We start from the raw sequence: 23910 nt of genomic DNA on the forward strand, positions 1-23910 counted from the left end.
ATTACAGATAAATGCCACATTTATATTTATCAAAAGAATACGTGTTAATAATTTATTTATCAATTAATGGTCCTTTAAAATAATGCACTCTGCAGCACCTTTCATTTCCAAGAACTTAACCAATATTTATTATGTATCCTTGGAAGATAAGTATTGCTGTCCCTAATTTACTGATGGGGAAATTGAGGCACAGAGCAGTTATGTGACGTGCCCAGGAGCACACAGATGTTTGTTGCTGTTAGAAACAGACCTCAGGAGTTCTGCTTCTCAGACCTAAGGACTACATACCAAAGCACAAAGAAGACACGCTGGTATGAAGTGACATAGAAACACAAGTGCAGAATAGAGCAAACATAAAGGAACACAAAGCAAAATGGATTTAGGATTTTGTGGATTCTGATAAATTTTACATTATTTCTTCTATTGTGTTTTTTTTAAGTTATTTAACTATAAAATCCAGTGGAGCCAGAAATATTGCTGTAGTGTAAGTGCTCTAAACAGGCATCTCATCACGTTCCCTCCAGTACTTAGAGACATAGGATGTCTTCCAGGGAAATGTAATAAAATACAGGAACATAAATAAATGGAATAAAACACACCAGCTTTTTCTTTTCCACATGCAGTGTCTCCTGTTATATGAGCCTCTCACCCGTCAATCATTCCCTTGCTCTTTCACATGCTACCTCATCCCTGCGCCTCCCCCCAATTCCATTCTTTCCTGGTCCTCTCCTCCCAGCCTTCCCACTCTCCATGTCTCTCAGGCCTCACTGGGTTCTTATCTCAGGAATGTTCACACATGCTAGCACCCCCAAGATGTAAAAGACACCTTTCTGAGCAGTGAAAATAAGCCCTTCGAGTCCCCACCTCCTTCCCTCTCTTGTCCCAAAGAACTCCAGCTCTCCTATGCTTCAGTTTTACCCCTCTCCTCTCCTCCTCTGACACTGTAACCCCACTCTCATAGTTTCTCTCCTCCCTTATCCCCTTGCTGGGTTGCTGCTGTTGAATGCGTATTTTCCCCCTCTTTCTTTGCCTCATCCCCCCCGCATAGGGGCTGCTGATGCCCTTGAGTGTGCGGAGTGGGTCCCTTGTCTTTCTGTCCTCCTTGTGCCATCTACCTGCAGCCATGCTAGCTCTTCCACTTTGCTCTCCTCCCTCACGGCACAGGGAGCCCAATGGATAGGGAGACCTTGCTTTCAGGAGCGGCCCTAGCACCACTGGCGGAAGTCTGGTTGCCTCTCTTCCAGGTACTCCAAACAAACCAAAGACCTGTATACATGAGCTGTCTTTATGGGCCTGGGAAATACCGATGGTTTTCATGACACATCATGGTGATGAATGTAACAGAAGCTGGTGAGTGCTGATCCCTGCCATGTATTAATCCTTTATAACTTGTCCCAAGTCATTTAACTGTTACCTGGAAATACACCCCATTCTCCTGGCAGCACTGTCATGTGCTGGAGAATCAATGTCTTTGAACTCTTTAGAGGAAGGGGAGAGGTATTTACTGCAGCAACACCCTCTGACAGCTGATCTCTGCTGCAGACTAAGGGTGCGTCAACACTGCAGAAAAAAGGTGTTCTTAATTCAGGTTAGTTAACTTGTGCTGGGGTAGCAGTGCAAACACAGCAACTCAGCTTTCAACTCAGGTTAGCCACTTGAGTTCAAGCCTATATGTGAACTCAAGGTGCTAACCCATTAAAAAGCTGAGTTGCCCTATCTTCACTGCTATTTTAACCCAAGTTAGCTAGTGCAGGTTAGCTGATCTGAGTTGAGAACACTTTTTTTTGCAGTATAGACATATTCTGTTACTTTGAGGGCAGCTTCCAATGGGGGCTATTTACCTGTTCTCCCACCCAGTGAAAGAGAGCCCCAGTGCAGTGCAAAGCACTGTTCAATTAAAGGCAGGGGCAACATTCCCACTGACTTCAGTGGGACAAGCTTTTGGCCCTAAATTGCTGTGTATCTTAATAATTGGCTTCTTAGCTCAAATAAAAAAGCCAGAACTCTCAATGGGCCTCATCCAATTTCCAGTTAAGTCAATGGGATTCTTTTCCTTGACTTAGGTGGAGTTGTCCCAGGGCTTAAGCAAATACCCAAGATGAATATCAGAAAGCCTCAGCCATCTTGCCCCTCACCTCATCCAGCACCTGGAGGTCTTTGCTCAACTTCTCTGCAAAGGCCATGGAATTATTCACTATTGGCTCATACTCCTCCATTAGCTTCAGCATGTCAGCCGTTTCCTTTGGCGTCATCTCCTGGTAGGCACTGTGCTCAGCCTGGTCCCCAGCCTCTGCACTGGCGTTTCCAACCTCTTGTAGACTCTGTTTCCCTGTGTTCATGGGGGAGATGCATGGATGACCACAGCATTCTAGTTACTTCTTTGTATCTACCTTTCCTTTCTGCGGAGTCGAATCAGTTCCAATCACTCACAAGTGACATGGGCACAACAGTCTTAGCCTACTTCCCAGGTGATATTTATTTATACTGGAAGAAAATCATGGCATGTCCCACTACCATCTGTCTGTGGGGAGGAAAGGCCCAGGGCTGGGCTAGCAGGACACTGTTGCAGGTCAGGCCTAAGGCATGTGGGCAGAGCAAGCCTAAACTGGAGTCTGGTTGTGCCCCTGCCTGCTCCCAGCCGAAGCAAGGGAAAGCCCACCTGGTGATGAGGTATCTAGAGGGCACCTGCAGGATCCCAGAGATGCCCCCACCACCCCAATATCCTCAGATAGACTGACAGACACATCCAGGAGAAAGATTCACCCCTATGCATCTCAATAGACGCACTGATTGGTAGCGTTTGCCTCTTTTTAAGTTGATGCTGTTCCCCAACCGCCACACCTTGTCCAGCCCAGATACAGCCATTAGAGGCAAGATAAACTGTCCATTTTTCATCCCAGCCCAGCACTTTCTCCATGTGGCAACAGTCATGGGAATAAATTAGCCTGCTCTATAAATACTCTCTTAAGCCTGAACTCCCTGGATGAGTGATTCCTTCTCTCTCTGTCTGTGATTGTCTCTCACATTTCATGCAGCAGGCCCTCAGCCTCCCCTTCCCTCCCCCTGCACAGGGCCCCTCTTCCCTGCTGTCACTGGGAATAAAATGAGCTTTGTCCCAATCTGATCTTTCCACCAAACTAACAAGGTGACACCGAGGGGAAGAAGGAGATCCCACACCTATACAGTTGCAAAGTGGTGGCTTAGCAGCGAAAGTATATCCAATAGAGGCACATTTATCTGACCTCTGACCAACCAACAACCCTCATGAACTAAAAGACAGCCATAAAGGAGATGTGTGTCTCTGGCAGCCAGGGCTGCTGTGCAAGAGTCAGAGGGGAGGAAAGAAGAAAGCACATGGTCAAATTACTGTAACTAAAGGTCCTGCTTAGCTTCACTCTTGCTGGCCAAGACTAGCTCTGCTACACAGACTATTTCTGTGGTCTAAATCTGATTTCTCTGGGTAAGGCCTGTCGGCTTGTGAACCCAGGACTGCAGAGCTGGTAGATAGCAAACACCGCTTTGCTACTGTCCAGCAGGAGCTGAAACCAACTTGCACTCCACTGCCCACAACCTGCTGCCAACACAGACCTCGGGAAGTCTCAACTGAAGGGGTCCGACAGGCTGCAGCCTGATAGCTCCTGATTGCCTCCCTACCCTGTATAAACCCATGGGGCATTCCAGGAAGTATCCAGGCAGCAGTGTGACTCTCCTGTAGCTACCTTTCCTATTCCTGCCCTTGAACTCCTGTCTTTGACCTTGGCTTGATTCAGACCTTGCCTAAAATGTGACTCGGAGGCTGATCCAGATACTTGGCATCAACCCTGGCCTGGAAATTGACTACAAACTCCTCTGCTACTCTAAGCCTCAGGTTTGATGCTGCTTGTGACTGCCCTTTCTGGACCCTTACACTTCTTCTGTTCTTTTCATTACACCATGCAGGCCTTAGATTGCTTTGAGGTGAAGTCATTGGGTATACCCTTCAAGGAAAGGCAGCCTTTTGACAATCGGGGAAAAAATGGTACCTGTTCTGGAGCATAGTTGAGGCAATCGGTTAAAAAATCCCTTCCTTCCCTCCCAACCCCCAATACTGACTCCAGTCAGGAGGGGCACAAAAAAATGCCAGGGTCCCACAAAGCCTGACAGGAATAAGGGACTGAAGCTTACAGGGGTCAAGGCAGAGAAAGCCACTCTGCACAAGTGTGACAAGAAGCCATAATTACCTTCCAGCATGCAGGAGGGGATGCTAACAAATGCAATGCTGCTTGAGAGGTATCTGCGATTCAGCTTCCACAAGCATCTGATAAAGGCTTTCTTCTCATCAGCACTGACAGCTGTCCACTTGTAAACCTTATCAAACTGCAACTCAAACTCCAGACATTCCTAGACGCCAATTACAAGAGCTGCAATTAATTCCATTGCTGGCTATAAGGCATTTATTGTATGCTATGTGATACAATTTAACAAATGTGCTGAACACTGTAAAAGAGAAGACATCCTATGTAGCTAATGCAGCAGGCTCCAGTGTCAAACTGATTGCTAAGCTAACGGAGCATGGGATGAGCAATTTTGGAGGGCTGTAGCTCTGAGATTAGGATTTTTAATGCTACCACAAGGTCATATTGCAAATGAAGAGTCTGACATGGAGTTAATCTGAATTGAGTTCACTGATACAGAGAGTGACTTGATTTTAACAGTTCAATAGCAATGAATCATGACTGCATCCATGCCACCTTGGGCACTGATTGTGTCTGCTCTCATAATCCAAGATGTGTTGGGCATGGCTAGCAAATAGAGGAATGCTCTCTAAGGAAAAATCAGATGCTGCTGTAGGTCTTGGTGATTCAGCTTGCAGGTAGGGAAGGTGCTACCCATTGAAGCCAAGATTCTGATAGTTTGTTTGGGTGGTAGTGCAGCCTAGTGGATAGTCCTGTAGCCTAGGACTTGAAGGAGCTGCGTTCTGTTCCCTGCTTGGGTATTGAGTCATAGAATATTAGGGTTGGAAGGGAACTCAGGATGTCATCTAGTCCAATCCCCTGCTCAAAGCAAGACCAATCCCCAGACAGTGAGTGATTGTGGGCAAGTCAATTCAGTTCTTTGTGTCTAATTTTCCCCATCTGTAAAATGGGGATAACATAAAGTGTTTTAAGAGCTACAGATGAGAAGAGCTAGGCATTATTATGAACCAGATTTTCATATTCATCTTGCTACCTCCCCTACTGTTTGTTACCCACTACTTGGTGTGTTGTCAATGTTCTATGAGCATTGATGGAGCTGCAGAGGCATATCTGTGTGATGAAGTTAGCCAGAGTCTTATTACCTTGCTGGCAGATCAGCCCTCTGGTATATTTCATGCTCCTTGAGAGACTCGGGCCAGCTCTTGTCATGTGTTCATACAGTTTCTGGCTGGTAGTCACTGATGCAATTTTTCCTTGAGGAACCCTTTTGTTGGGAGAGTTCCCCCTTTTATAGAACTTAATTTCCCATCAGAGGGCACCAGATGGGATCTAACAGGCAGAGCCACACGGCTTTGTGAATAATTATAAGCAACGTGCAGAGGGTGAGTGTGGCGCAGATACGGGGATATTTTTGGAGAGTTGTGATTTTAAAACTACGCTTGAGGCAAAGCCCTCAGAGTAAACACAGAATGTACCTATCCACCGAGGAAATACCCTTTATTGGTCCTGACCCAGGCCTGAAATCTGAACCCTCTATTTCCCCAGCGGTTCAGATCATTGGCGAGAAGTTCCAAAAATGGTTTGCCCCATCCCTGTGCTTAACTCTCTCTGCCATGATGCTGCAGCATGTACAATTCTGTGGAGCATCCTGGAACAGTCCTGACATTCCCTGAAAGGGTGAGGAGTAAGCCAGCATCTCCATTATGGGCATTTAATTTGGCTTGAACTTGTGCCGTGGTACTGAAAGAGAAGCAAATAGTGCAATATGATTTTTATTTGCTCTGATTCTTGTATATACTGCCCCCTTCCTCTAGTCCAAAGCAGGGGAAAGCTCTAAAGGCAGTTTTTAAAAAACAAACCGTGCGGTTTACCCCAGCTTCACTGGTTAGCAAGCTGAAAAGGGGAAGCTCTGGGTACCAGAGAAAAAAATGTCAGTTCCCCCTTGTAATGGGGTGGCTTGCCCCTTAATGTCTGGAGGGCCTGGAGCTAGCCAAACCTGATTACTGAAGGAGGGCTAGAAATCCCCAAACTAATGGAAGAGAGACACTGAACTGCAGTTGGAGCCTGGAAGCCCAGTATATATCTGAGGACATTAAAGTGGACCCCAGATACGGAAATGTTTTAATTTCCTGTTGAGTGTGTTTGAGGACCCCTGAAGAAGGGGAAAGCAGAGGCCACAAGAGGGTGCTTGGGTGGTGCCCAGCCCTGTTATACCCCTTTTTAGCCCTTCAATGACAATTAAAAAGAAAAGCAGAGGAACTGCAAATCCATCCAGCAGAGGAACTGCCAAGGCCAGGGGTACCTCTGGCTCCTGTCCCTGACTGTGACTGAAGCCCTCCTTGTGGTATAGATGCAACAGGACTGCTCTGTAATCAACATAAAGGGGATGCTTCACTGAGGCTGTTGCACACTGACAGACCCTATGGTTATTTCTAGCTCCCAGGCTAACACAGCCTGTGCTGCCTACTGTCACCATCTGGGGTCTCCTGAAGTCCCAGGCCTGGACTTGGTCAGCTCCATTATAGGGCCCAAGGCTGACTGCTTCTGGGGCATAATGGAGTAAGGGGATACAGAGTGATCAGCTTGGAATATTCCACTCAGCCCGGCATCTTCCTCAGCCAGCTCATTAGCACTGCACTGTCCCAGCTTCTGGGAAGTTTGGAGGCAGCATTTATTATTATTGATCCTAATAATAATAATAATAGGCTCAGACTTTATGATGATTTATTTAGTCTTATGACACTTTACAGGGTGCTTTCTAAACACCTGAAAGTGATACATCACACCTCCACACTACTTTATAGGCTCACTAGCAGTCTCTGGAACAGCTTGTAGCAGTGCTGTCTGCAGGGAATTTACAACCGGCCTGGTTTATAGCACGCCTTATAAGGCGCTATTAAAGCAGGGGGCTATCCAGGAATCGTTCCATAAATATTAATACAGTTTTGGTCAAGGGAGCTATAACTTAAAGCGCAGAAGAATCTGCATTGTCAGGGTTCTGACAGCACCAGGGGAGGGCGGGTTCCTCATGAAACACAAGCTCGGTATACAGGAGCAGGCTGTGAGATGCAGGGGCTCCTTGGATGAAGCATAAGCTGTGAAAAGTCCTTGCAGCCTGCCTGGTTTTGACCATTCACTTTCATTTTGAAGCAGAGGGAGGTTTTCCCAGAGTTGCATTAGTTAAAATGTCCCAGTGTTGCTCATGCTCAGTAATTCATTCTCAGTGGTTTCCACAAGTTGTGTGTATGTATCATAGAATATCACGGTTAGAAGGGATCTCAGGAGGTCATCTAGTCCAATCCCCTGCTCAAATCAGGACCAAAACCAACTAAATCAGCCCCGCCAGGGCTTTGTCAAGCCTGACCTTAAAAACCTCTAAGGAAGGAGATTCCACCACCTCCCTAGTTAACCCATTCCAGTGCTTCGCCACCCTCCTAGTGAAAATGTTTTTCCTAATATCCAACCTAAAACTCCCCCACTGCAACTTGAGACCATTACTCCTTGTTTTGTCATCTGGTACCACTGAGAACAGTCTAGATCCATCCTCTTTGGAACTCCCTTTCAGGTAGTTGAAAGCAGTTATCAAATTCCCCCTCATTCTTCTCTTCTGCAGACTAAATAATCCCAGTTCCCTCAGCCTCTCCTCATAAATCCTGTGCTCCAGCCCCCTAATCATTTTTGTTGCCCTCTGCTGGACTCTTGCCAATTTTTGTAGGTGGTGGTGGTGGAGTGGGGGAGGTGGCTCTCTGAGTTTGTTCTGAACTGGAGGGGATGGTCTGTGTGTTTCTAGTGGTTGATTCACAACAGGTGATGGAGGGATCATTGCTGGGGACTTGGGCTTTTCTCCAGGGAAGGGTGGAATTGCAGCCTCCTGGGAAATAGAGTGTCCTTCCTAGGGGCATGAGGGGGTGGACTTGCAGTATTTCCTTTCTGGAAGGTTGGCCCATCAGCAGACCCGATAACAAACCTTTGGCTGGTATAGCTGAAGGTGCTGTACCCAGCCCATATAAGCAGAGAGGCCATCCATTCTGATTCTCACAAGCCTGTCTCTGCATCCTACAAGCTGCCCTCACAGGAAAATTCAAGTGTCCTGAATGGACTTATGATGGGGTGGCTACCCTGCAGAGGTGATGAAAGGGTTAGTGTAGGTGTGAGAGGCCAATTAACCCACCTGGTTGCACGTTGAGGGTGGGTCAAGCTTAGTTATAGATGAAACCCAGCTGGGGAGGAGCTGGTTTGTGCTATGAAGAGAGGAAGTGTGGTGCACAAGGAGGCTGCAGGGAGAAAGGGAAGGAACTCTGCAGTTTGTCTGTGGGTACTGAAGGACAGAGAGACTGACATGGTCAGGGAAGGGGCCCTGGGGGAAAGCTGGTCCTGGGAATTTCTCCTGAGTGGTGAGGTCTAGTGAGAGGCCAGGAGAGATGTGGAGCAGGCTCTGGTGATGGCTTTGTACAGTAGGGCAGGATCTGGACTTCCAAGGAGAGAGCTCTGGGAGATGTTCAGCTGAGCAGGGGAAATGTAAGACACATGAAAGAACAAGGTCCAGGAGGGCAGAAGTTGGGTTAAGTTTGTACTGTTGGTTTAGAATTTTATGGGTGGGGATTCCAGGGGAGAGCCTTGTAAGTTCTGGCCCTGAGAGAAGGGTGAACCTAGCGAGGCTATGAGGAGAAGACCAGCAAAAAGTCTTTAGTAGGAAGAAGTCCAGGAGGCAGCAGCGAGGAGTCTGATAGAGCTGACCTTGGTTGCTGGTACAAGGGCCTGGGGAAGGTGATGCGTGTCTCGGGGAAGATGATGGGCGTGCCCTGAGAAGAAGACGACAACTGAGAGCCTTGAGCAAAGGGGAATAGGGACTCTGGGCTTAGAGTTGAGAGCTGAAGACGAGGTGGATGGATACATACTCCTATTTGTTGGCCTTTATTACCCCTTGAGGGGAGAGACTTTAAAGTGACCTGGCTGGAGGGCTGAATAATGAGAAGAGGCAGATCAGCAGGGCTGAAGCAGCTGTTGGCATAGGGTGTGAGGTGAGGAGAGCCCACTATATCACCCAGCCAAGAGGGGGCGCACCTATGGGAACTGCAGCCTGGTGGTGGTGTGACTTTGTACAGTGACGTTAGCGGGGTAGTGTTGCATTCGTAAGGATGAAAGTTTGTCTCTAGCCGAGGTAACATCATGATGCAGACATATCCCAGCACACCAGTGCAGCCTTCTCGTGAGATTATTACATCCTGCGTAATAAATTCAAATGATAGGTGATGTCTACGTTTCTGGGATGCAATGTGTGGTGCTCAGTTTGTTGCCCATTTGCCACAATGCCTGCTGCTATGGAGCAAAATGTTTTAAATTTCTATTTTGATTCTTTCCTTAAGACCTTCATCACAGAAAAGTATGGTCTAGTTTGCTACTGGTATGAAACTATTATGCCTTTCTTTTCTGTGTACTGTCCCTCTTAAATCTCCAAACACTGGGCTGTCTGCCAAGATAGGCAGCCACTTTTTTGTCCAGGTCAGTGCAGACTGTTACAAAGGAGAAACACTATGTGCTTGTGGAGCCTCTACTTTTGTTCATTCTTGTTTTGTTGTTCTCTTAAGACCTGACTGGGCCTGGAAAGACTCCCACTGATTTAATGGGGAGTAGAATCCAGGCTGTCGTCTAAATTAAAGATCAGGCTGGTGGAAAGTATCTGTGTGCTGTCTGTGCACGGCAAAACATAACAAAATGAAATATCAGTTCAGCTTGCAACCTTTGATCAAAACCTCCCTGCAAAGTTGGAAGTATTATTTTCGAAGCAAGTCCTAATGAGCAGGCTGTTTCTCACCCTTTTTGGTGCCTACAGGCATGTCTTTGAGACAGAATGGAAAACTATTTAGATGACTTCCTTTCATTTATTTCTATGTTTGTACAAACAAGGGCTCATTGCCAAGGCCCCTGGCACAGTCCCATTAATAAAAAACTAATTATAACAAATTTAACGTGCTGCCAGCAACAGGCGGCGGAAATAAAATACTTCTTTCCAAGAGCTCACTGCCAACTGCCATAATGTCACCGTTGAAGCACAAACTGACAGCAACCCAGCACCCCCACTTTCCAAGAAACATCCTTTCAATAAATACCCTCTGCTTATGTATTAAATAGCTGAGACAGATGCCTGTAAATAACCCGTATCAACGTGGGCAAACGGGTCTTGCAATGGGTTCTGCAAACAGTGGGTGATCTCTCAAGTGGAGAGTTGAGGACAAAGTCCATCTCCAAAGTCTGTATGAGGACCGCAAGAAAAAGTGCTCGGAGGTCTCATTTGTCAGGAGGGTGCAGGCTATGTATGACTATAATGAGTGACTGTTGCACTGACAGAACCAGATTCAACTCCCATTTAAATCAGTGGATGCTCCTGTTGGCTCTGGTGGGAGCTGGACCAGGCTATGCCAATGCAACATTCTCTCATTGCTCAACCCGCTCTGAGTTCCATTCAACCTGCCAGTGCTACTCTCGTCCCACTACTAATTTGTGTCAAGGAAGGAGGAGCATTTCCCTGCTCGCTACCCCCCCCCACACACACACACCTCCTAAACAGCCCTACACCCAGCCCAAAAGAGACACGAGAAAAGAAAAGTCCAAAGCACTCTGGTAGGGTTGGTGCATTGTCCAGGAATGGGCAAACCTAGGGCAAAACCTGCCCAAGGAAAGGAAAAGACTGGCATGTTTCCTGCAGTGATTTTCTTCTCACAAGATTTTATTGAGCTCAAGGTTGTTCCACCTTGTTTCATTGTGGATTAAAAGCAATTTGGGTCCATTCTCTCATCCCCATCCCCTGCCTACACACACATGCTTTCTTCTTACTGAAAACTAGAACCAGGGCTAAGTACCTCTGGCTTCACATCCTCTGCCCATCCATTCCCCTCTCTGTTCACCATCACATATTCTCTCATGCCCTTTACCCTGATAGGAAGCAGGGGTTAACAGTACCTGATTGACATTCTTCCCATCTACCAGCTTCAGATCCTTTAAGGGCCACCTGTCAGTCATCTTGTACTGATCACCTCGATCTGCCTTCTTTACCTTCTCTAGGAACAACTGTATTGGCCTACAAGCAGCCACTGGATGGGAGGAGGTGGAAAAAACTGACGTTACTGCTGGCCCGAGACACACATTCAAAGTGCACAAGTACGTATCTGACTGGCTGATATGTAGGGTTACAAACACTGCATTGACACTGCTTTTCAGTGAATGCTACCATATGGGATTTGCTCTCTTAGAACTACGTGAATGAATTTCCTGATTCAGAACCTAGGTTTCCCCCATTCTAGGTGAGTGACTAACCATCAGGCTGTTGAATCGGTTAGGTTCTTGCAACATGTGTTGGTGCTGTTCAATTTTTGTATAAACAATTAAATATTCATTAGGCCATGGAGACTCCCTAGACTGGCAGTTAGGGCACTCTCCTCAGATGTATGAAACCCAGATTCAAGTCCCTGCTCCAAATCAGGGACTTGAACTCGCATTTCCCATATCAGTCCCCCAGCCACTGGGCTATTGGCTATTCTGGGAGATGTGTGAGAGTGGGGTCTCTCTCTTATGTTTCTTCACACCGATTTTTCAAAAGGTATAGTGTTCTATGCCTGTTTTTCACAAAATGGAATTCTTGTTTGCTGACCAACCTAAAATGGTCAGAAATGAGTCACCCAGGAGACCAAATCTTATGGAAATTCAATCTGACTTAAGCTCCTAAATCAATCAGACGCTGCTGAAACTCTCTGCAAAGTAACAGAGAGACAGAACTATGTTGTTCTTCAATATTGCACCTGTTATAAGTTGTTTGCTCCAGACAGATCTTTAAATTAAGTTACACGTTGTCATGATCTTTACCAAAAAGATGGCATGTAAAATACCACTGGAAAACTAATAACTCACTGGTCATTAATATTGAGTTATGTATGTACAAGATGTGTACAAAGAGTTAAATATGTGCAAGAATTATGTACTGTATATACTCGTTCATAAGCTGAATTTTTTTAGTAAAAAAGGGAAGCATGAAAGAAGGGGGTCGGCTTATGAACGGGTATAGAGAGGGAGAGATGGGACACAGCCCCTCTCTGCAACAGAGGCAGCACAGCCAGAAGGGAAGAGGTTGGACCAGAGTCTCTCCACTTCTGGCCACACTGATCTCCCCCCAGCCTCCGAAGCAGCTGCAGCTCCAGGGTTGGCAGGCTGGAGCCGTGCCGCTCGGCCCCACCCCCCAGAGCAGGCTGTGGCCGCGCCGCCTGGCCTGCCAGAGCACACTACAGCCATGCCACCCGGCCCAGCCCGCTAGAACATGCTGCGGCTGCGCTGCCCAGTCTGGCGCACCAGAGCAGGCTGTGGCCGCGCTGCCCAGCCTGCTGGAGCAGCTCCAGCCAGGTCAGAGACATCCTCCCTGGCCCTCCCCAGATAAGGTGGGAAGCGATGGCTGGGGAGAGTACGGGGGTCCCGGGCTACGGGTGGGGTCACGTGGGGGGGGAGTGGTCACAGGGGTTACTCCCCTAACTCCCAGCTTCTCCTCCCCAAAAAAATTCCCCACCAGTTGCTGTCCCAGCCCGTCAGGATAAACAGCTGATGCGCCAGGACACTTTGTTTACTTAGGTTTACCTCCGTGCCTGTGGATGCTTGAGGTAAACTAACCATCTCGGCCCACCAGCGGCTTATCCTGATGGCTTGGGAACCAACATTTGCTGACCCCTGAACTATAAGGTCAGCTTATGAACAGGTCATAAACATTTTCCATTTTTACTTATCCTTCTTGCGGGGGTCAGCTTATAAACAAACCGGCTTATGATCGAGTATATACCGTATGTTTGGCGAGCAATGCATAAGCCCAGTCTACCCTAGATATAGAAATGTGTATTTGCTTGTCTGATCCTCCTGGTCATCTGGCAGAGACAATGAAGGTATATTTACATAAAAGGTAAATAAAGCTAGCAACCTGATGAGTGGGGGGAGAGAGGATCAGAACCTCAAATGATAAGCAACCAAATGTATACAATGTTACTGTATTATAAATGGATATTGGGTAATGTCTTTTATGTAAGCCTGTGGCACACTGGTGATCAATATCACTGTGAAATATCTGTATTAATACTACATGAGGAATTATGGATACTCCCTGATATTATACTTTACAGTCTGACCAAGCACGGGCAGAAACAGGTTTTTTCCCTTACAGCAGTGTTTCCCAAACTTGGGATGCCGCTTGTGTATGGAAAGCCCCTAGTGGGCCAGGCCGGTTTCTTTACCTTCCACATCTGCGGGTTCAGCCGATTGTGCCTCCCACTGGCCGCAGTTCACTGCTCCAGGCCAACGGGAGCTGCTGGAAGTGGCGGCCAGTACATCTCTCGGCCCGTGCTGCTTCCAGCAGCTCCCATTGGCCTGGAGCAGCAAACCACCGCCAGTGGGAGCCGCGATTGGCCAGACCTGCGGATGGGGCAGGTAAACAAAGCAGCCTCGCCCGCCAGGGGCTTTCCCTGCACAAGCGGTGTCCCAAGTTTGGGAAACACTGCCTTACAGGAAGGCCACGATCTATCCATCTTGAATGTAAATTAAGCATTATGGAATCCAACCAATGGAAGCCAAAACAGAAAGCCGTTTTGGTATCCATCACTGGGTATACATCAATGGGCCAGTGCTCTTGAAATCTCAGAATGTTGGGTCCATCAGCCAAGAAGGTTGAAGTCTCTGGGAATTTAATATAGATGAGAACCTGCTTAGGCAAAGATTGTAACTTGTTGAAATTAAGTATTAGAGTATCCTTACTTTTGTTTGTCACCATTTCTGTCTTTACTCCTTATACTTGGTATCACTTAAACCTGTGATGTTGTTTAATAAACTTGTCTGTCTTTTACTATGAACCAGTTCAGTGTGGTGATTGAAGTAAGAGTTTGTCAAACCCCAGTTAAATTTAAAAGCTGCTGTTGTCTCTTTAAAGGAGCAATGAACTTAACTTTTAAGAGTATTCCAGGAGAGGGTTTGGCTGCTGCAGGGAGATGTCTCTGGGGAACTCGCGCATTGGGATTCACTGTTTGTTACCTGCTAGGCAAGATTTGATCAGGCAGAATCCTGAAGAGTTGGCTGGCATGGCAGACAAGTTGGTGTGTCAGGAAGTTGTCACACAGCCTAGCAGTAGCAAAATTCTCATTTGCTGAGGCTGAGAGGGGTAACATAGTAACTCACAATTCTGGGAACCTCAGCTGATTGTCATACTGGCAGATGGTTTGGGGGAAATTTGGGACTGGGAGAGAGTTGGGGTCACCCTGAAAAGAGTAACTGGGCTGTGGAAGCCAGGGTGTGGCCTGCATGCTTGTATGTTGGCAGGCATAGTTAGGGCAGTAGCCCAGCATTTAAGGCTTCCAGGGTTGCAAGGCAGGTGATGACACAATCCCTGACTGGTCTGGGCTGAACCCCAAAGAGTCACAATGAGACATTAATGGGAATAATAATTACTAATGTAGGAAGCAGCCCTGTAAATTATTAGCCTTTCTATAGGCTGTTGGAGATCTTTATGCAGCCAAAGCAAACCCCTGCCTCCTTCATCTCTAGCTCTCAACATGCTATGATGTGAAATCTTGTGATAAACACAACTTCCCACACTAAGGTCCAGGTACCTTTTGATTTTAATATTAAAAGTATCATGTAAAAAAGACAAGTACTTTCTCCAAAGCCAGGAAATTACCCACCAGAGATGAAATCAACAGTGCTTCCAAAATACCTTACCACATCACAGCAGCCTTTTCCATGCCATTTTCTCTGTGCCACCAGGGCACTAACCAACTATCCTCCCTGTGCTACCAGGGCACTCACCAACTACACAGAGGATGGAGTTCTTCCGCTTCTTTCCCGTTTTCCAGACATGGATGATTTCCAGCAGTCTCTCATTCTGGGGATTAAACACATCCTTCTCCAGTAAGATCCAGGGAGAGGCCATGGCGAGCTGTGCAAGAGATAGCAAGCAACAATTATTGTGCTCTTTCCCCTTACACTTGTCTGTCATCAGAACCTGGGTGACGGTCCCCTTGGCCCTCCACTCCCAGGGTATGGAAATAGAGAAGTGCCCTGTCTGTTTGATGCACTTTGATAAATATGTATTATTACACAGACACTGTGATTCTATGGCTCTGAGTCTTCAGTGCCTTGTACCTTGTGTTCAAAGTGAGTGCAAAGTAGGTTGTCATAGATTTTTTTAGAGCCAACAGGGACAATTATGATCATGTAGTCAGACCTCCTGCACAACACAGTGATTCCTGTATCAACCCCATAACTCCCGATTGTCTTTTTGAGAGACGTCCAGATCAGAGTGGCTACACTTAAATGGCAGAGCTGCAGCGTTGTAGTAGTTCAGTGTACACATGCACTCCAGCGATTGGAGGGTTATCCCGTCACTATAGTTAATCCACCTCCCCGATCTAGCACTGTCTGCAGCAGGGGTTAGGTTGGCATAGCTACAAGTCTCAGGGGTTTATCACATGCCTGAGAGCTGCAGTGATGCTGATGTACGTTTTCAGTGTAGTGCAACCCTTAATGTATCATACTCACTATGACCTGGTGTAAATAACGCCCAAAAATTCAAAGCACTGGAGAGTCAGGCCTAGTATTTGAGAAGAATCTTAAATATTTCCCAGTTCTCAATATATTTCAAATGCAGAGCAAGGAGTAACAGATTCACTAACACAACATTGTAATGACTATCTCACATTAATATAGGAATTTCAATTCCCAGGAATATCAAACTGCTTCAACTGTGAGCATGTCTCCCCTCATGCTGGTATAAATCAGGATTAAATCCATCAAAGTCAATGGCATTACACAAGTTTAAAACTTGCATAACAGTGATGACAATCAAGCCCCAGTGTGTATATAGTCATATAGGACTAGAAAGTGTTCTTAAATACAGCCCTAAGCAAGGGATGATGCATAAATTGCACCAACCCAGGCATAGTACCAAGAGGCTTAGGCACTCAGGGTACAAACTTTTTGAGTTTGAAAATTCCCACCATGTGACTAAGCTCACCAATCAAAACTAGCAGTATTGGGGGAGGGAACCCTGAAAAATCAAAATGCAAAGACCCAAAACAACCAACAGGCTACTTTTTTTTTCCATGGAAAGTTTCCTTCCAAAAGATAGGGTTGTTTGTTTGTTTTGTTTGTTTTTTAAATTAAAGTGACTTGGTAAAAAATTCTTTTCCAAAATTTAATAAAAGCCCAAATGTTGATTTAAAAAAATATATATTTAGTCAAAAATATTTGGTCTGTTTTGTAGAGAGCCTCGTTCATGATTGGGACTCTTAGATGTGATCATAATACAAAATATTAGTTTTTATGAATGGTGTAATAAAAAACTTTTACCATTACACACATCATTTAAACATTAACAACTGTGGACATCACCAGCTAAGGTTAACTGTAGAATTTCCAAACCCAACCTTAACGCACTGTGAATCTGCACACATGCATACTCTGGACATGTTTTTAAGCAGTAAATAAATGCTTAGGAAAGGGTGTGGCAGCATAATGAAAAAAGAAGAGTACTGAGGGTGAGCAGAGGCTGAGTACAGGGGGAGATGTAGACTGGTAGCATGCCTCTAGGTTGTCCTAGATATTGGGGGGCCTTAGGAGCAACAGGGCTGCCCAGAGGATTCAGGGGGCCTGGGGCAGGGCCGGGTCTTCATCGGCAATTCAGCGGTGGGTCCCTCTTGGAGGGAAGGACCCGCTGCTGAATGCAGCCAAAGAATGAAGTGGCGGCAGTAGAGCAGCCTAAGTGCCGGTGATCGCGGCTTTTTGTGTGTGTGTGTGTGTGTGCCGCTAGCAGCGCTTGTACTCACCAGGCGGCGCTTCGAGGCTTTGGCAGCACTTCAGCGGTGGGTCCTTCACTCACTCCGAGTCTTGTGCTGCACTGAAGGACCCGCTGCCGAAGACCCGGAGCGAGTGAAAGGCCTGCTGCCGAAGTGCCGCCGAAAACCCAGAGTGGCTTGCGGGGCCCCTGTAGGGCCCCGGGCCTGGGGCAAATTGCCCCACTTGCCCCCCCCCCCATCTGGGCAGCCCTGAGGAGTAATGGGGCAATGCAAGGACTTGGTCATCTTGGTCATTACCAGGAAGTGACCCTGGGACCACCAGAGCTAAGACCATGAGATTCTACAGCTTGAGCTAAAAAGTGAGTCTCCAGGCTGGACATTGATTAGGCACAGAGGGGCACAGGGAACACATACTGGGCATTGGGGGCTACTTGGACAGCTGAAGGGCCCTGCTTTCCTCTTACTCCAGGCTTTACAGGCTTCTGGGGGTCCCCCCTGTGCTGTCCACCTGACTGCTTTACCTCAGTGGGCCTAACTAGGCTCCTGAGGACTGACTGGGCCTCCAAGGCCCTTAGGGGTGGGGGAATGGAGCCAACACTCCCACCTAGGCCTATCTACACTGGCTCTGTCCAGAACCACCCTACGCTGGCTTAGCAAAACACCTCTAAAGAGCTGCATCCAATTGGCATTATGTAGCGATTTTGAAGTCCCAGAGCAGGTGCCCACAGTTAAATACTCCCCCAGTCCCGCAGACACAGCAGTCTCCCCCACAGGCCGCATTCTCCCCTGTGCTAATGCTCTGCCCCATTAATGCTATCCCTTCCTGCAGTCTAGCACTCCCCAGTGCCCTCCCAACCCTCCTCCCCTCAGTTCGTACCCCCCACTCATAACCCCTCCAGGCCCCTTGCACACAAGCTGGGCAGTGCTCCTTGCTCAGCAGCTCCTGTTGCTGCTGGGCTGGTGACTACTTCTCCTTCCCTCACCTGCTAGCTGCTCTCCCCCTTGGCACCCTCCACAGGCTCCATTGGGTCGGTGTTTGGGTGAAGGGGATTGGCTGGCAGAAGCAGGAAGGGACAGAGTCTCAGCCACCATCACAGCTTCTCTCTTCCAGTTCCCCCCATCACCACCACCCCTGGATTAGTGGGTTCATCTCCCTCATGATCTGAGCCTGGGGGACATCTCAGGTCTTCCAGACTCATAGAGAACAGGCAGGGCACTTGCCAAGAGAGTGAAATGGGCTTCTCTAGTCTCCTTCCCAGCATTGCATGGCTCCAATCCACTGGAGGCAGAGTTCAGAAGGACCCTCTCCCCTGGGGGGAATCTTACACAGTAAATGCCCTGTGCAGAAACTGTGAGGCACCCAGCCTGTGTGGGTCACTGGGACTCTGAAAAATGGCTGCCACTGAGTATGGGTGGGCTGAAAATCATGGGACACTGGTAGGAGAGTTTAACATGCATGCAATTTTTGATTGATTAGCCAATAAACACTTGTAACCAGGCACTTTCCAAACTCGCTGAGAAATCTCTTCTCTGACACTATTTTCAGTATCCCAATGTGCAAACAAATCAGCTGCTCCAGTCAGAAATTAGAAAGGGTAAAAACAAGGGAGTAGAAAATCAAGTAAAAGTAGAAGCTTTAACTATGGAATCATGGGTATTCCTCCCTGTTTCTGTATTTCTCCTCCTTTGATCTTTGTTATTAGGAAAACAGGGTGGGGGTGGGGGTGGTTAAATTCTCCTCCCAATTACATTGCTATATGCCCCTTTGACTTCCTCAGTTGTACCAGTCTAGCTGAAAGAGAGAAATTTGAATTTTTCATCTGCTACTGTTGATTATGCACCTGAACATACTTCTCAGCACACAAAGGCCTAAATGTGGAACATGATGTGTGATCAAGTCTCAAAATAAAAAATACCTAGCTCTTATATAGCTGTTTTCATCAGTAGATCTCAAAGTATTTTACAAAGGATGTCAGGATCATTATCCCTTGAACTTGAATGCCTAGTATTAACTGAGGATATTGAGGTGGTTGAAAATCACAATTCCTATCATGCGGGAGGTGGTGTGTCCTGGCAGATGTAGTCCAGACAGCTAGCCCAGCCTAGGGTGACTAGATGTCCCGATTTTATAGGGAGTAGGGACAATCCCGATATTCTGGGCTTTTTCTTTTATAGGTGTCTATTACCCCCCAGCCGCTGTCCTGATTTTTCACACTGGCTATCTGATCACCGTAGCCCAGCCCACAGAGGAAGATGGGTGCATGAGGTACCTGACTACAGTGGCGTGGCAGCAGCACAGGCAGACACAGATTAACATCAAACTGATTCAGAAACAAGTATTTTGATTCAGGTTGACAAACTGGAATGTTATGATGTGAGTTGACCCAACTTGAAAGGAAATATTTTGTTTAGATTTCCCTGATGGAACATGGAAAAATTTCAGAAAAAAAATGAAATTCTCTCATGGAAAATTGCACTTATGGGTAAACTGCATTTTCTATCGAAAATATATTTTGTTGGAAAATTCCTGAGCCAGCTGTACTCTCTAACTGCAGGTTCCTGGTCCTGTATTTCTAATATAAATAGTGTTTGACATTAAAAGGGAGGGGATGCCAGTTAGTGACTTTATCATCATTTCGGCGACAGCCGATTGTGACTTTGTAAACAGAGTCTATCAATTTCAAGTTGGGAATAAACTGCAAGGAACCCAGGAAGCAAAGTGTTTGATACAAATGTGTTAGTAATTAAGAACCAGAAAAGAAAAAGTGTAAAAACAAAACTATTTTGAAGGAAAAGCATTGATTTTAAAATAATGATTTTTAAAGTTTCCCACGAGACATCAGCAATTTCTTAATATAAATAGGGATTGTGCAGCTAAATCAAATAAATTAAACCCTTCATGTACATCTTACTTAGACCGAGATTAACCTTTCAGCTTAACTGCTTATTTACACAGACTGCAAGAAAGAGATTTATCTTTACAATCATTCTGCTGCTGTGGCATCTCTTTGAATGCAATCCTCTAGCTAGGTTTTCTTTGCCTCCCGATTCTCTACGGCTTTTCAATCCTCTCCATTTCAGGCCTTGCTAATGATATTCATGATGATCTCTTCTACAAAGAGACACCTGATGGTAGCCTTGAGACCAGACCATATACACCTGCTATTTTGAACTCATTACTATATCTATAATAGGACCTAAGCATTTCCTCTTAAGGGAAATGATTGAAAAAAAAGCTAATAGAGGGACCACCATCTCCTCTCTAACTTATTACAGAAAGCACAACATCTTCTCTGAATGTAACCAAAAAGCTATCTGTAACCAAGCTATTTTAAGCCCTTGTTTTCAAGAAAGAATCTGTAATATTTAAGGATCTCTTGAAACCCGCCCCAGGGATTTGCACAAAAATCCAGATCACCAATCCAGAAAGGGTACAAACAGCAAGATAAACATTAGAAAGAGGAAGATCGTTGAGACTTTACCAGCCGTATCTTGTTGAGGACAAATTGTGGGATTTCAGTTGCAGGAAGCTTTAGAACAGGAAACGGTATGTTGGTGAAATGAAAGCTTTAAGAACAAAACAGGAAGTCTGAAGAACCTGAGTGATGGTGCTGAAAGCAGCAGACTTGAGGTTGGGGCAGGAAATAGCTCATGCGAACATCCAGAGCGGAGAGCAGCACAAAACAGGTGTGGCTTAGAATAAGCAAAGTGTCAAAGCAGCCAGAGATAAAATCAGTTGTTGGCAGGAGGCAAAATGGTGTGAAATTGGCTTGTCTTCTCTTTGTCTGAAAAGGTTTGAGGTTCTGAATGGAAGAGAAGTATGGTGCGAACAGCTCCCAACAGGACATTGCTTTTCTCCTTACTGCATAAAGATGGCCATCAAATTATTCTCCTGTAAAAGGGTGATTTCAGAGCTGTTGTACTATAGATTTTAGAATGAGACAAAATAATGATGGAATTGTGATAGACCCTGTTTCAGCAAAGCACACGAGCAGATGCTTATCTGTAAGCATGTGTTTTTCCCACTGAAGTCAGTGGGTTGGTAGATGTTTTGGAGAAGTTTGGGTGTAGGTCTTGTGAGTGTCATTCTCATGGCAGAAAGGCCTTTTCAAAGAGGAAGGTTTTGCAGCATTTCCTAAAGTTGGTCAGAGTCTGGATCGGCCTGATCTCTTCTAAAAGATTGTTCCACAGCAAGATCCCTTCAACAGAGAATGCTTTGCTCCAGCTCTCACGTGTTTTGGGCTCTGCTTTGTCCCAGAGAAGTGCAGCTGTCAGAGTGGTTCAGAGATTGAAATTTGGTCTTTGATGTAGCTGGGGCTTGAGCCATTAATTTCTCTGGAGATTAGGACCAAGGCCTTAAATTGGCATCAAGAGCTGAGAGGGAGCCAGTTGAGGGACTTAAGCCTGATGTTCTTGTGGTAACCCGAGCCATGGAGAAGGTGGGCAGCCATGTTCTGTACCAGATGGGGCCCATGAATCATCTGCACATTCAGCTTCAGAGACCGCAAATTACAGTAGTCCAGCCTGGAAGTGACCAAATGCATAGATCACTGTAGCCAGGTCCTTATCCATGAGGAAGGGAGGAAGTTTCCGAGAGCTGGAGGTGAAAGAAGGCGTTTTTAGATATTGATGCTACCTGGTCATCCAGGCTTAATGAGGAGTCCAACAGGATTCTGGAGACTTCACACCAGATCCTGTCCCAGGCTGCGACTGTGGCAAGGCCTTGAACAGTTTTGGTGTTGGCTACCTTCTAAAGATGTGCTGAGTGCCCTCAATTCCCATTGACGGCAACAGCTGTTAAAGGTGCATGTGGATCTCTGCAGGAGCAGGCTCCTAGTGCCCAGCAGCAATAGGGTGCCTATAGATGCGCCAGGACATTTACTGCCTGTAACTTTTTCATCTGTGAAAGGTCTGACCGGCTGTTGCAGTTGCACCATGGATGACCCACAGAAGGTCACAGGAAAATGCACTGATGCCTTTTGAGGATGGAAACTGAATTCCAGCCCGGATGAGCCTTTCAGGTCTAATTCTGTATACACTGCAGAAGCCTATCCACAGGGGCGGCTCCAGGCATCAGCACGCCAAGCACGTGCTTGGGGTGGCAAGTCACTGGGGGCGCTCTGCCAGTTGCCATGAGGGCGGTAGGCAGGCTGCCTTCGGCAGCTTGCCTGCGGAGGGTCCGCTGGTCCCGCCAAAGTCACGGGACCAGTGGACCCTCCGCAGGCAAGCCGCCAAAGGCAGCCTGCCTGCCGTGCTTGGGGCAGCAAAATGCCTAGAGCTGCCCCTGCCTATCCATTATAATATCATTTAAATACATTGGTGGCAACCCTTCCCCTGCCCACAAGAGAGTTCACAGTCAAAAGAAATCTAAACTGGAAGGAAGAAAAGAAATGATCATTGGAAAGAGGTGACTGTTTAGTTAACCATTTCATTTCCCAAATACTAACAGAATCAGGTTCTCAGGTCCCTTGAGAAGCCACAAGAGCTGAGACCATGTCTTCCCACCTGCATCCATGTTAGGCTGTGATCAGAACTGAATGGTGGGCTGGTGATCATGAGTGCAAGGCTTCAGGGCATTAATCCACTGGAGTAGTGTCTGTTGGGTAATATACAGTCTGTGATTGGAGAAAGCAGAATCCACATTATTGCTGTGCTTGGTGCTTTGGAAAAACAACTTGCTTAGTTCATAGCACAAAGGACATGACAAGCACAGAGGTGTGTAATTGGATGGGGCAACCCATACTAGCAAAAAACGTGCTAGCGCTGCACAATGCAAAAATCCATTAACCTGCTGTAATTTACTGGTAGATTGCAAGGATACTACAGTGGGCCTTCCATTCATGATTTAATATTTTTTTTCTTTAAATCAGGGCTTCTTAACATCTTCTGTCTCAGGGAGAGCATTCTGCTTTCCCTGCCTGCCTGCTTACAACTCCATTAACAGGAATGAATGTTATATACAGTCACATAAAGGGGAGAATAGGTCCCCCTAGTATAAACACAGTTAGGTAGGATAACTCATTCTGGTGCAGTTCACAACACAAGCACTGACTCCAATGGGATGGTGATACTTTTTGAAGCCCTATAACTTGTCTGGTATTAAAAGGAAAATACATGTAATCTGAGCAATGTAAGAAAGAATTAGCCAACATGGACAACAATGGTTAATTCAGGCATTCTCTGTAGGAGCTAAAAGCTAGCTTCTGTTTAGCACTGAGCAATCAAACATGAGCCCAAAGCTAGATCTGCCCCCTCGACTACTTATCTGGGTCTCATGACAGATGTAGATTCTGTAGAATCAAAGCTTGTCTTTTATACATGACTAAGATTTGAGCCTGTAGCAGGGTGGACCCTGCACCCGGGGTTTTAAGGGGTTAGAAACAGCTTGGCAGGGTTTGAGAGCTGCTGCTTTCAAGCTGAGCTGATTAGAGAAGTGGCTGCAGCTGGGGGCCATGCCCCAAACTGATGAGCAGGGCCTTATAAAAGGCAGGGAAGCCAGGAGCCCAGACAGTCTCTCTCTGGTGATAGAGAGAGATGGGCCTAGCTGCTTGGTAGATGAGACAAGGTACCTAGGGTGCAGCAGGGCTGGGGAAGGCTGAGGAGCTGGGAAGCTCCAGCCTAGGAAAGCCCCAGGCTGTGGCCTAGCAGTGGGCCAACAGGTACTGTGGGTTGCAGAGGGCAACCTAGGGGTAGACCAAGGCAGCAGGTCCAAACCCACTTTGCCAATGATGAGTACTGGATACTGCAGTCTGCCCCAGAGTGTGGGGCTAGATAATGACTGGCAGTAGCCACTACTGAGGCGAAGTGGGGATAGTAGGGTGGGGGGTTCCCAAGGAAGGGGAAACCCAGACAGAGTAAGAAAGGGGTTATTGCCAGGGGGCAGCACCCCAGAGAAAGGGGCACCGGTGGTCTAGGAAGGGACA

General features: G+C 46.7%; 1 protein-coding gene across 3 annotated transcripts in view; it reads right to left on the reverse strand.

Moving 5' to 3' along the window:
* LOC120372511 (exocyst complex component 1-like) overlaps positions 1-23910 on the reverse strand; it is an 80088-nt gene that overhangs the window by 48640 nt on the left and 7538 nt on the right. For 2 of the 3 annotated variants that reach the window (XM_039489693.1, XM_039489692.1), the window contains exons 2-5: positions 15000-15129; positions 11136-11266; positions 4221-4380; positions 2136-2329 (exon numbers count right to left, since the gene is read on the reverse strand). In XM_039489693.1, coding sequence (XP_039345627.1) covers positions 2136-2329; positions 4221-4380; positions 11136-11266; positions 15000-15129 — 615 coding nt within the window. Of the gene's footprint in view, positions 1-2135; positions 2330-4220; positions 4381-11135; positions 11267-14999; positions 15130-17451; positions 17615-23910 lie in introns of those variants that run through there. The other variant, XM_039489694.1, reaches the window with a different exon arrangement.

The sequence above is a fragment of the Mauremys reevesii genome, linkage group 9 (assembly GCF_016161935.1).
Source record: "Mauremys reevesii isolate NIE-2019 linkage group 9, ASM1616193v1, whole genome shotgun sequence".
In the NCBI taxonomy this organism is placed as follows: Eukaryota; Metazoa; Chordata; order Testudines; family Geoemydidae; genus Mauremys; species Mauremys reevesii.